We start from the raw sequence: 13,931 nt of genomic DNA, 5'->3' as shown, positions 1-13,931 counted from the left end.
GCACGGTATGACCAGGATAAAAATTCCTGCCCCTCGTACCCCTGGCTACCCTCCAGCTGCATCAACAGCCTGAACAGTTCACCACTCAGCTGTATGATTGCCAGCATTCATGTAAGGGAAGAACAAGATGACATGGCTGGGATAGAAGCACCAAAACAGTGTGGAGTTAGATTGGCTTAAGCTGCTATGCAGTTGCAACCTATGAAGTAGCATGCTACGGATGAGCTAATTTAATGACTCAACACTGCTAAAAGGGTCTTCCTAACCCACACATTCTTCTCTTCCCCCACCCAATGCCCTGATTGTGTTATGTGAAAACTTATCTGATTAATTGGTCCCCTCCATCACAAACACTCTGCACTTCATTTCTGGAATTACTTCTCCACAGGTTTAATCAGTAGGTTCAGGTGATGGACAAGATGCTAGAATTAGTAGTATAAAAGTAAGGAGGGGAACTGTACATAGTGGTATCAGTGAACTATCAAGACATTTTGTGCAGCTGTACCCTGTGAGCCTAGAGCTTCCAAACAAAGAGTTTAGAGAATAACAAGACCAATACATTGCGTAGGGGTGGGGGTGGGGGTGTGTGTACGTGTGTGTGGCACAAAACAAAACAAAATCTAGCCTCTTAATTTTGTAAACTGAGGTAAATAAATACATAGATAGTCATCTCAGCAAAAGTCATCAATTTTAGAAAAGAGAGAATCACAAACACCATTAAAATGAGAGGACAGGTTTTGATTTTCATCTAGAAACAGCACCACATAGTTCAAGTGCCTGAATATATATTTTGGCTGCATTTGATCTGTTAGGTCTAAATAGGCTTATCATCCACCTTCTTACGGAAGAGCCAATGGAATCTGGATGTCTAACTTCCAGACTCCTTTGAAAAACTTTCCTCAAGAAGTCTATCTTAATGCACTCATATTTGAAAATGCTGTGATAGGCATACGTTCAGAAATAGTGACAATTTCTTTATTGTGTAATGAACTATTAATGGACAAGCTGCAAATCAGAAGCTACACATAAAAGTGGCAAAAACTTTCTACACTGCCTAGAAGATATTTAATCTTGCAGTAGAAGTAGCAGAGTAGGATGGAAGCAGGAAGATGAAATCTGAAAAGTCAGTGGTATTTTACTGATCTGAATTTGAGATTGAGAACTCTAGAAAGGGCTCATATTTTCCAAGGGTTAGAATTATTTCTATAGCTCTGACCCAGAGAGGTATGGATAAGTCTAGAAAAAACAACAAAAAAAACCCAAAAAACCAAAACAAACAAACAAACAAAAAAAAAAAAAACCCAGAAAACAAACCCCACACTTAAAAGCTTTTGGAAAGTAATGAAGAAAGAAAGGCCATTTGAAACTTGTATCAATGAAACGTCTCACACCACATAATCACATATTTGATGGAAGTGTAATGAGGGAGAGTTTTTAAAACATGAGTTTGCAACAACATTGCACTACTCAAGTGTCCATATGCAAGTGAATATTAGGAAATTTAACAAAAATTAAAAGCCTAAAGCAAAATGAAAGAATAGGAATCAATTTTGCTGAAAGATGATGAGTTCTGAAACTCTGCATTCATTTTAAACGATTGGAAATTTTGCCTGTCATTAAACAATATTAGAAAGTATTGTTCTTAAATTTTAAAAGCCTTTCCCAAGTTCAAAAGTACTTTGGAAATAACTTCAACTTGATTTAGTACTTTGTGCAGATTGACAGAAAAGCTACTTCTCCTTTCATCTTATTTCAGTATTGATTAATCATCCTGTGTCAATGACAATTCATGGGAAAAATCACAGAATAAATAACCATGACCTAGCAATAAAAGACTTTACAGAAGAATAAATGACATTTAGGCCCTTTTATTATATTTCATTAAAATAAGAGTTTCTTAACACATTTCCATGTTATTTACATATGCAGTTGGGGTTAAAAAAATGGCAGCCTCCATTCATACACAGAGTAAATGTGAAATGCATTTTAAATTTAAAAGAAAAAATTCATTTCCTTAAAAATAAAGTCTTTGCCCGCACAAGAGAATACATAGTGATGTGGTGCTGAGGTTCCTGGAGCAACTGTGTGAACTAGGACCTGATTCTGATCTCCTTGTTAATGCCAATAGCAGGTTAATCTTGGAGGCTTTCATCGTATCTAATTTACCTAGTACTGAACCAACTCCAGAAAACTTCAGAGCACAGGAAAAACTGATTTTGTTAGGTGCAACCGAGGAGGACAGAAAGGAAGAAAAGTGGGGCTGAGAAAAACCGATGGTGTCTGAGAGATCTTTGTATAACGAACTGGGAGGGGGAGTACTGTGTCTTCAGGGGACTTGAAAAAGGAAGACAGGGTTTGTGAGACTGGGGGAGGGGAACGTCCCTCTCCACCTCCTCATAGCTGTCTCCCTTGGAACACACGCTCCCTTGCCAAATAAACTCCCCTACTTATATCTCCATCTATAATTATATATAAACTCCATATCTTGCCAGTTCTTCAAGAAACACATTGCTGGCAAACCCTGCTTAGCCACCTCGATCTCCTAGGTCACTGGGAAGGAGGAGAGGAAGAAGGAAAAGCCTAGAGATGGTCCCTGTTCCTAGAGGAGCAGTGCTGGATAAAGACGCAGTAGGTCAAGGCAGCGAACTACTGGAAAGTAGGACTTCCCTTCCCTGTTGATCCTCTCCTCTATTCAGTAGCTCATTTTCCATCGTTCATGCCATGCCCATGGCCTGAGTAACAACAGCTGCAGTAGAAAGCTGCACTGCACAGGCTGGAAAAGCCCGTTCCAGATCCTCCTCCATAGCTTCACACTCCAAGCAACTGCCCACCAGAGAACGTGAAGATGTGAGCCTCCTCTCTGAACTCAGAGGACTGCAGGAGGAAAGAATACATGCCAGCCCGGGTGGCCCTGCTTCTGAGTTGCCCATCACAGCATCCTGAGGCATGAAGACTACCTCTTAAGGAATCAAACAGCTTGGAGGTTTGTAGACAATTCAGTCCGGGAAAGGACACAGGAGGTCAGTATAATGGAAAAGAAATAAAAGAAAGGAAACAAAAGCATGTTGCTCTGTCTGGTAGAAGGGAAGTAAAAGAGGAAAATTAATAGAGCCCCAGGATATTGTGGTGCATCTCTGAATCTGTGGAGTCTTGGAGTGAAAAAAATGTAATCATATATCTTTACACACTTCTTGGCAAGCAAAGGAATTATCATCTGCTTTGGTTCTTATAGTTTATGAATTAAAACATGTTTAAAGTCTGCCTTCATGTGTAATTTTTTTAATGGAGCAACAGCTGGTAATAAATAGTTTCCCTTAAGGCCTGAGGGATAACATCCACTTTTCAACATTCCTTCCTCAACTATCCTAACAAAACTCATCCTCCTAAACATAGCACTTAAATCTAATGTTGAAAGAACTTGTTCAGAAGATCAGGGCTATCCTAGGATCATTAAATACTTCGTGGTTACAGGAGCTTAATGAAGGTGAAAGAAGATTCACTGGAAGGAGTGATGAAACCCAGGAAAAGGTAGTAAAACACAATACAAAGACATCAAAAATATTTGGAAAATGGACACAACAAAGGAATTAGAATAGGCATGAGAAAAATGTAAGATAGTGCATCTGGGGAAAACAACTCAAACCAAAGATCTCATTGGCACGACTGATCTGTGGATGTATAGGGAACGAAGGAGACATTTGAGACAACACAAAATAGTGTACCTGCACATTCCCCTTTTACCATTACTGAGAATTTCTTTTTTTCCCAAAAGGGCTAAGCTGTGAATACATGTTTTTTCTATTAAAGTCTGATTCTCACTCCTCCATTTTTTAAGCACACAAAAATGTCTTATACTGCCTGTTTCACTAGACATTTCAGAATTTCAGAAACTTAGAATTTCAGAAAAGTTACTTCTCTTATTTGCAAGGTGGAAGACAAGGTGAAAACATCAAATTAATCATATCACAACAAATTTTGAAAATGTAGTAGAGAAGATCAAGTTAAACCAAGATCAAGTTAGGAGAAAATGGGATACATCTGTAAGCATATTTAATGCCACCAAGTCTGCTTGCTATTTAATTCTCTCTTACCCAATCTACCTTCCTAATTATTTTATCTTAACTCATCAATAATCCACAGGGTACCTTAAAATCTTCCCTTAAGGGTTCAGTATTTTTTTTTTTTTTTTAAGTCATCAACTAGCAAAAGTAGGAACAAGACCTTGGGAATTAGTTTCCAAAAAAAGTTTGCAAACATTTTACAGAGCGCAGGATTTTAACTTAAAATTGTAACTTACCAAACAAGTTTCTAATGAAGACAGACATCTAAGTTCCTCCTTGTTGCATTGAAATAGTATAGCAGCTTGACTATTTGAACAATGACAAGACCTCCACTCATTGGCATTTCAGTTAGCATGGACTTTTTGTCCATTTGTTCTTCCAAGTTCTGCTCCAGATTCTAAGATTTCACCTTTTATAATTGCATTTCGGTTTCAGACACAGGATTGTTAGCAAAAAAAGGTAAAATCTCTTCCACCCAGAAAACCTGAAGCAGGAACATCCTGGGTTCTAGAAATGTAATTTCTGAAGACTCGTGGGAGGTCCATAGTTTCTGCCCACATCATTAATTAGAGTCCCGCAGTATTTCTTCACCAGCTCCTTCACAAGCAGAAGAGGGTATGGATTTTCCCATCTCTATCCCTGCTTTATTGATGGCTATAATATTACACTATCTGAGAAACAAATAAATGCATAACCTGTTTGATTGGTTTACACAACACACATCTGCAGCATGACAAGCTGAGTGATTATTTATGGTATTTCCAAGATTTTGTCTGTTTTCATGGTTCTGGTCTGGGTTTTTTCTTTTCTTTCCCTCTCCCATTTAGTTACCAGTTGCTCAATTCCTTTTCAACATAATTATCTATTTTACAGCTAATACCCAATGCTACCTATTATTTTTGCAAATTTCAAATGTACAAACGCAAACCCTCTAAGTCTGTATAGCTGCCAGCTGCAAATATGCATGCAAGCCTTAGGGAGTCTGCTTTCTCAGACTGCCGTTGCCAAGTTATTTACAAATAAATGGACTAAATTAATCTCTCGTGTGACTCTTTTGAAGCAAAAGATTTGGCCCAGTGTGTTTAAAGAAAGTAATTTTACTGAAAATGTTATAGTTAAGAGTCCACAAAAGTTACACAGGAGGAATTTATTTCAATATAATTCTCACAATGTACTTCTCAGCTCTTCATCTTTTATGGTTGTTTTCCTCCCTGTTTTGGTTCAGTGGCTTCCTTTTCTAAAGAAATTGATAATAATAAAAAACTTAACCCCATCTAGTCTTAAAACTGTTAATCCTTCTGAACTTCTTCCTTGTCTTTCTCCTCCTTGCTCTGTTAAGTGATCCTCTGCATTCCACTTCTAGTTCCTTCTGGCCTAACCTGATCAGACACAATTTTCCATTTTCCAACATAATTTTCAATACAAGTAAAGACTTCATCACCACTGAAACATGGTGCCAGTACCTGTCCTACAGACAAATTTATTCTCATCTTTATGAATCTAATGGATAAAAGGTGAACAAAACCTGATCTAACTTTTACATTTTTGCTGAAGCATCAAGAGCTGACAGAAGATGATACAGTGCATGTCATTTTGCTTAAGATGTCAGGTCAAGAGACACATCCATTTTAAGAAAGAGCTGGATCAACTAGCAAATATCCAGAAGGGAACAAGAATAAACAGATATCTAGAAAATTATTTAAGAGCAAAGACTGAAAGAGCTGATGTTAGTTCATCTAAAAAATATAGAGTGACAGAGAGATATGATATTATGTTGAATTTTGCTGAAAACATTCAGAGGTAATTTCTTCGCTTTATCTTTGAAAGAATGAACAAGAAAAAAAAATAGCAAGGAGAATTAAGCTAAACTCTAGAAAAACCTTATTAGCAGTACGGATAGCTAAGTATTAGAATAGGTTGCCAAGGGAGGAAGTGAAATCTCCACTGCTGGATTTATTTAGGAACAAATTAGACAAACATCTTTTCATAATTATTTAAGTAGAGTTGATCCTACCATGCACAAGAGATGGCCCCTCAAGGTCCATTCCAGCTTTATTTTTATGATTCTATGTTCCTAATTCTTCAACTTGTGCTGAGATGTGTCTGGCACTCCTTCACTTGTCGTAAACAAAGGATTCTTGCTGATCCCACAGTTTCTGTCCACAAACTTATACCACTTCGGAGCTCTTCATCACCGGACCTCACAAATCTATAGATTCTTTCACGGCATTTTGCAAATACTAAGCTAAACCTTAGGATTTTGTACTAAAAGTCATGAACTTGAAATTCATTGAAATCTAGTGAGTTCATCAAATATGCTGCAGAGCCAAAAGTTTGCTCTCCAGCTTCTGTTTGTACTGTAATTAATACAAAATTGCTGTTCTCCCAGGAAGCAGTATGACATCCCACATAGAACAAGCAGTAATCTCTGATGTGCTTATGCACTTGATTCACATCACAACTTACAGACTGTGAGTACTGGCTTATACTCTGATCATCACCTATATCATAACTGGATAGAGAGTAGTGAAAAAACTGAGAAACCAGAGGTAAAATAGAGGAGACTGTAGTCAAAATACTTGGAAGGCAGTACTAAAGACATTGCTAAAGGCTGCATTATGGGATAGTGATGGAAGACAAAAACTGGAGTCTGCTGTCTGTGCTGCAGGTTTTTTTCATTTTATTCAATGATTCTTATCTGAGGAGCAAAATGGAATAACACCATCACCATGCTACCTCATGAAATGCATGTTGTCAGCTTACTTTTCTTCTAGGTTATTTGCACTCGACATCCTGTTTGAGCTGAGCTCAGCAGGGCTGGAGGTTTGCTGTTGCTTTTTGTTTAAGGAACTGTGCTGGAACATGAAGAAATGGATTTGAATCTTTCCATCAAACCACGGCACACTTAACAATTCTCGTTCCAGGAACCTGACCACATTTTATTAAGTCAATGAAAAGAGCAAGGCACACTAAATTGTTCCATACAAGTATTCAGCTCACCATCAGCAATAAAAGAGAACCTAATTGCTGTGTTCCTGAATTAATGAATGTGACCCTATTCCAGACCCATGTCAGCATCTATTGCTAGGGGATACGTAACGGAAGGTCCGAAGTATACCCCTTCTTAGTATGATATTTACGGCTAGTACTGCACTCTTTTTAGACAGAGTTAGAAATTAATCCTCTGGTGAGGTTCAGTAATTTAAACAGACCATAGGCCATGACAGGTGAAGCAATGCCCAAGAACAGAACTAAAAACAAGTTCAGGGACATTGTAAACACTGATAAGCCCATATGTCTCACTTTTCAGTCAAGTCAGGTCCAGCTAGAAGCCCCATGGGCTCATTGCGAAGCACTTAAAAACTGTTCTCAAGGAACCAACCCCATCTGTTGTTGGCAACAACTCTGTGGGTGAGTACCTAGAACTCAGGATCTTGTACCTAAGGCATCATAGGTGCAGCACAGACCTGGACACAAATATTATTTATGGTACCCTAACATGTTACAATCATTGTCACAGAGAATTTTTGTTATAAAAAATGAACTATCATCTATATGATGAAGTATTTATTCTGTATCATTCTGTTACTGCACTTTGTACAATCGTATATGGGCATTCTAAGCAATTAATGATCTGGTTTTACCTTTATAATCCTTTTCAACATTAATTATTAGAGTACTGACCAGTAAGATAGAGGTGATGATATCTTTAATGATACCTTAGTACTCAAAATTGTATCAGTTATAGTCATTTAGAAAAATATGGCTGTGAACTCCTTTGGGCTGGAAAACACTCAGGAGAAATCTAATTATCAATGCATATCTTCAGATATAGAATAATCTATGCAGTAAACTAACACAGGGAAAGGAAACTTACCTCTTCTTCCTCCAGTCCAGTTAGATCCCAAAAGTAACTCAATCTCATCTGCAAACGCTTCCACTGTTCAAGGAACATAGTAGCTTTAAAAAAAATAAAACCATTTAAAAATTTTAAGTCCAATACACTATGGTGAATATTTATGTTACTTGAAAACCCCAACTGATACTTGAATCCCATTACGTTAGACCCCTTATAAATAAGCACTAAAAATAGCCCAAGGCCCAATTTTAAAGACAGAACACAAGCAAAGGATGGGAACAAGAATTACTGTATTTTTACAAATAAATTACAGAAACATGGGTTGCCCAAAGGCACTGGTAAATTCTTGTCAGAGAATGGAACTGAACCCATGGCTGCTGATATTCACCCCAAGAACATAATCTCTCTTAGTTTACCATGAGTCATTCTGTAATTCCTGAGTACAAAATGTGTATTGAAACAAAATCTAGTTGTAAATATTGATCTGTAACACTCTAACTGGCCAAGTGGATTTTGCTGTTTCGGTGTTCCTAATCAGTCAGAAACTGAAGATGGGTGCAGCCTGCTACTGAAATAAATCACTGATACCTCTATATAAACTAAGACCCTCAGTAATATGTAGAAAATAATGTTCTTTTGAAATATATTATAGTGATACAGTTGAATGTTTTTGTCCTGCATAGACACAGTGGTTTTGTTCTCAAGGACTGGCCAGTAGTTCAGCCTCCTGCTTTTCCTTTTCCATTAATATGAAGGAACAGATGTTGTACCGGTGTCTTCTATTTACAGTCTCCTGACCTTCCTCTCGTAATTGCTGTTTGCTCTAGATATCCCTTTGCCTAGCTGCTCATGATTTATGGACTTAAGGATTTATTAGAAATAGCACTTCTTACTCTTGACTTGCGGACATCTATTTTCACATGACTATATCAATACTAAACCTGTATATACCCATTAAAACACCCACTGTACCAATACAAGCCACTCCTATAAAGAACTGAGAGCACTGTTTTCCATTTTCTTATGCTTCACTTCACATTTTAGCTGGTGAAGAGGGGATTATTAAAAAGTCATTAGATCACAGTAGTATTTACAACACTTTGAACATCTCGTAGATAGCTCCGCAAGACACAGCAGTGGAGAATTAGATCTAGCTTCCATTGACTGCACCTATACTTGGTGTAAGCTGTAAGATAGCACTGGGAAAAGTTAGACTGCTATTAAAATAACCTTACTTTTACAAAACAGAACCTATTCCAACAGTTAGCTGCAAATATTTCCTGCACATATACTCCCATAATGTAAGAAATAAATATCATTTAAACACAGGACTGGCAGTACAGTGAAAGAAAATTCAGAAATTAAGCGATTAAGTTGCTAATTCTGCTCCTTCCTTACAGAGGAGAGGAAATATAAAAGCTACATTTAGCGTGTTTGAAAACTCAAGGCTTTTTAGATATTCTAAATAAAAAAAAAAACCCAAACATTTGGTTATTTTATAGGATGCTATTACTCATTCTATTTTTTCCTGTTATTCAAAATGTCAATTCCACATTTAGCTCTGTAAGAACTTATCTGGCTAGATGCAGTAGCTGTTCTGAAATCAGCAAGTTTGCACTGACTTACACGAGCAGAAAAAACATTCCTGATGTGTTCAACTGCCTTTCTAATAAATGCACCTGACAGCTGAAATTCAGCATCCCAGAACACCAGTGACATTAAGCACAATTACCCAGACACTAGTCTGTATTTTGTAAATATGGTCATTTGCAAACAGTATAGCTGGAATCACAAAGATACTTTAAGAAGCACCAGCTCAGCTAGTAAAAGCATGATTTCTTTCAAGATATTAACCATAGTAAGTCATCTGCCTTTTACAGAATGAGCAAAGGCAAGCAGGAGGAAAGACTTCTTGTGCCAAACACCGTCACAAAATAAAGCCAGCTCAAATTACCACACTTTACTCTTTTAAGCACACAGTCGTAAGTCACACAACATGGCAGTTCCCACATCGCTGTACTATATTCTACCAAAAAGCATTCAGGCAACAAGACACTGTGAGGCAAGCTGATCAGGTGTGTGAATGAGATTTGTCATTCAGCAGGTTGAGCTCTAGACATAACCAGCACAGTCTCCTAGTAGTAAGGCAGCAAAATTTGGTGTAATGTAATACTTAACAGGCAAGCTGGGCAGAGTTAGTAAAGGATACTTTATTTCACTTTGCTGTTCTTTGTATATGACGGCTGTATTTTCTTGCTCTGACAAGCTCAGTATCATGGCCCCAAGAACAGACTTTTCCAATCTGTGGGATTTTTTTTTTTTTTTTTTTTTGGGGGGGGGGCTGTTACAGCTCAAAGAATTTCGTTATTCTTACATGCCTTTTCTTTTAAAGTAATCCATATGGAAAAATTTGTTTCTTTCTATTCCTGTACAGATTCTAATTTATCTTAGTGAAAGGATGTATCATCATTTTGCTTTGTGCATTGCATTGTTGATACTAAAATATAATTGTTTAAAATATAATTGATTGTTTTCAGTGAGGCTGCATGGATATGATCATTTGCATGGGGGCAAATTTATAGTACAGCTTCTCTGTCAGGAAAATTCTGTTTACCTATGAAAGAGTAAATAAACTACCATTCATACATATGCTGCTCAAACAGCTACACTGAAACTTGGACAAGGCAGCCTATTATGTGCTTCAAGGCAGCAGGTAAACTGTGACACCTTATCTGCCAGTCTAATCTGTAATTGGCAATGATCTGAAGTAGTAAAATAAGTTATTGTGAGAGTCTATAAATTCATCATCTTCTGCCATTTCTCTCAGTTACCGTGCTTACATATTCCCTAACTTCTGCTGAAGGGTTTTCCAGGAACTGGTAAAAAAAAAAATCTCTTACTTCCATGACCTGTTCTGTCTGCATGTTCCTTAAAAACCATGTGCTATCCATACCCAACACCAAGCTAACAACTAGTCATTTCTAAACCAAGCTGTAAGATTTTAATAGGGTTGCAAAATATTACACACTGATTGCTGAGGGATGGCTCTAATACAGTGATATATTTGCCCAATTTCATATTAAGAATGAAAAATTCATTTTGTGAACATTGAATAGGGAAACAAAAAATCATTTTACAGTAGCAATAACACCTTTAACGTTCACAATAAACAAGATCTAGAGTGACTGAGAGCATAGCAGCAGCAATAATACACGCAAGCACAGTACACACACCTTCCAGGGCAGAGGTGAGGCCAGAAACAATAAGAATAATACTACAATGCATTCATTAGTGTTTATGAAGTGTTTTGATATCCTCTAGCGAGACAGGGTATATTTGCCATTAAAAAACCCCAAGCTTGTTTAAATGGAATACTTTAGAACATATTATAATTAAAACGATAATAGTCCCGTTGTTCTTGGAATCCCATAAAGTTTTGATAGAATTATGTGACTAAGTTGGCCCACTTGGAAGTGCATTCTGTGCTCAAATTAAACCCTTTCAGCTGCCTGCACCATACCGATCCCCAAATACATTCTGGCCCCAAAGATTAGAAGTGCCATTAAACAAGGCAGTAGAGGGAGAAATGACCCATTTTTCTTCCCTGAACTGCCCAATTCTTCTCCATTGACTTCAAAGATTTTTGTTGACAGGGGAAAGGCCTATAATATTGCTTTCTTCAGTCTCAGCACATACAGCCCCTCACTGGCCTTCTGAGGCTTGCCAGCTTCATAAAGTCGTAGGTATCACATTCAATCTAAGAGCACGTTATTATATGTAAGGCTAGGATATGTTCTACTACTGGGCATTGCAGCTTTCGTTTGTCAGGAGTCAAAAGATTAACCACCACTGTTAACATGCAAAGTGATACTCACCCCAGAGAGCCATAAAGATGGAGAAGAAGACTGTAGCAGGGTTGTCAAACAAGTGGCTAGCTCGAGCAGTAGCACAAGCAGAGCTAAGGTTCCAGTAGTCACAGAACTTGTCACACAGGGGGCACATGGTGAAGGCATTGTGTTGGTCGCACATTTCTTTACTATGAATGACAAGTACAAAGCTCAAGCATCCTTGCCAGGATTGTGAGCAAAGGGAAGACTTGCAACATTGCTTCATGAGTAGCTGGCATACCCTGACTACGATGGTTCCCATATTGACCAACATTAAATAGCATTTCTTCTATGACTTCAAAAGAAAAAAGAACTATTCAAACTGTAATATCAATATGTTGAATATTATATCATTTGAAAGGTATACAGCTGTTTCCAGCTATCATATTGTTAAAGTAATGCTCTCTGCTATTTCAAAGAGCAGTAGAGGGTGCTGCAGATACATCTTAGCCATAAATCTCACTTAAGTTTAAACGTTAACACACAATGTTCCCACAGACAAGCACAACTCATCAACATTCATTCAGATCAAACTAAGAAAACAAACCCTAACACAGATGCCTTGTTATTCATCATTTACCTATCACTAATCATGTCCTACTGCAGTGATCCACTTTAAAAGTTGCCAATTCATTTGAGAGAATGCAGGAACTGCCACAACAAGTGGGACCAGCAGTATAAGTAATCCAGTATCTTATCTGGACCAGAGTCAGACACTGATAACAAAAGGGAAGTGTCCTTTTTCTTCACTGGGAAGCAGACATTAACATCACTGTGTGAATTTGGCAGGTTTTATTTAGTACAACACCCTCAGGGGACACAGCAAGAAACTCAATGTTTTTTTGTAACTGTCAAGGAGAATCCTGTGGATACCAAATATGCTAAGTCTGCCAGCTATTCTTCATCTTCCTTGTGCAAATAGCCTGATTTTACTAAGAATAACAAAGTAATCCAAGACTACTGGACAGTGTATTTGCATTAACTTCAGTGAGTTTTGCATGATGTCTTTCTGGGTGAGTGTGAAGATATGTGAATTCATAAAAAGCAAAGGAACATCATAAAAAAGAATTTATGATAATGCAGTAGACTCACTGAACGTTTCTGTTTCAGGAGCTGCAAAGACTGAACAGCCAAATAAATATGTGTCACTCAAAAGTCTTATCTCTTCAATGCATGTGTGTTTTCTGATGCCTACAGAGTTGTTAATGATACATCAGACATGTTAAAAGGAAATATTATCAGTAAGGATTACAAACAAAAAGCACAGTTTTACAATTTTCAAGTAACAAATTATTGATCACAGAAAGCTTACCTAGGAATGTCACTCTCAATGGTTATGCATCCGTAAAGAAATACAACAATCCCGACTACTGAAGATGGAATGAGGAATTCTGTATATAAACCCAGCCATGCAAAATAAAGTCCTATCTTTTCTCCAAAATACTTTCTGAAAAAGAAAAGAGGAAAAAAAAAAACCAACCAAATAAAAATATGTTGTCAAGGTTATAATTTTCAAATGTGTTTTACAATTTCTTACCAATCCCTTAAAGTTAAAATACTGATTTTCAAAGACATGGATGAAAATCCTGAGTATCTTGAAGTAAAACGAAGGGGGTCATTTGGGCAGTTTGATGTTCTTCATTCTGAGAAGTTAAAGAAGTCCTGTAACATTATAATACGTACTCAATATCTGCTCAGGGAAGACTGCAGCTTTTCCGTCTCTTAAATGAAGTCAGTGAAATACCCCTCGCTCCCATCAAGAGTAGCAGGATTTCAAACAAATATTTATCAGGAAACACTGGAAAGTATTTGCTCTCTGAAAAGTATCTAGATATGCCATCATTCTTTGCCTCTGTAGTCCTCCTGGATTCAATTGCTGAGAGTCATGGAAATGACATCTGTGGGAACATGCTAACACCCTCTGATATCTTAAAAGACTACTGATCTTGAATTGCTGTTAAAGAAGGAAGGTTTACTTGCACACTTAACACTGGCTTTTAAAAAAAAATATTTTTGACAAATTAACAGTCTCTGAACAGCTGGTTTGAAAAAACAGTTTCTGCTCTGCGGAAGAGTTCACTGTAGATGTTGATAAATATGTGCTAGTACTTATGAATCACACTG

General features: G+C 37.4%; 1 protein-coding gene across 2 annotated transcripts in view; it reads right to left on the bottom strand.

The window, feature by feature from the left end:
* The window catches only part of ANO2 (anoctamin 2), a 191,750-nt gene that overhangs the window by 104,193 nt on the left and 73,626 nt on the right, over positions 1 to 13,931 (bottom strand). For both annotated transcript variants that reach the window (XM_056342011.1, XM_056342012.1), the window contains 3 exons: positions 13,120 to 13,254; positions 11,796 to 11,956; positions 7,939 to 8,021 (listed from right to left, as the gene is read on the bottom strand). In XM_056342011.1, the coding sequence (XP_056197986.1) occupies positions 7,939 to 8,021; positions 11,796 to 11,956; positions 13,120 to 13,254 (379 nt within the window). The remainder of the gene's footprint in view (positions 1 to 7,938; positions 8,022 to 11,795; positions 11,957 to 13,119; positions 13,255 to 13,931) is intronic.

This window comes from Falco biarmicus, chromosome 5, assembly GCF_023638135.1.
Source record: "Falco biarmicus isolate bFalBia1 chromosome 5, bFalBia1.pri, whole genome shotgun sequence".
In the NCBI taxonomy this organism is placed as follows: Eukaryota; Metazoa; Chordata; class Aves; order Falconiformes; family Falconidae; genus Falco; species Falco biarmicus.
The sequence above is the reverse complement of the archived record's forward strand: the minus strand, read 5'-3'. Positions and strand labels throughout refer to the sequence as shown.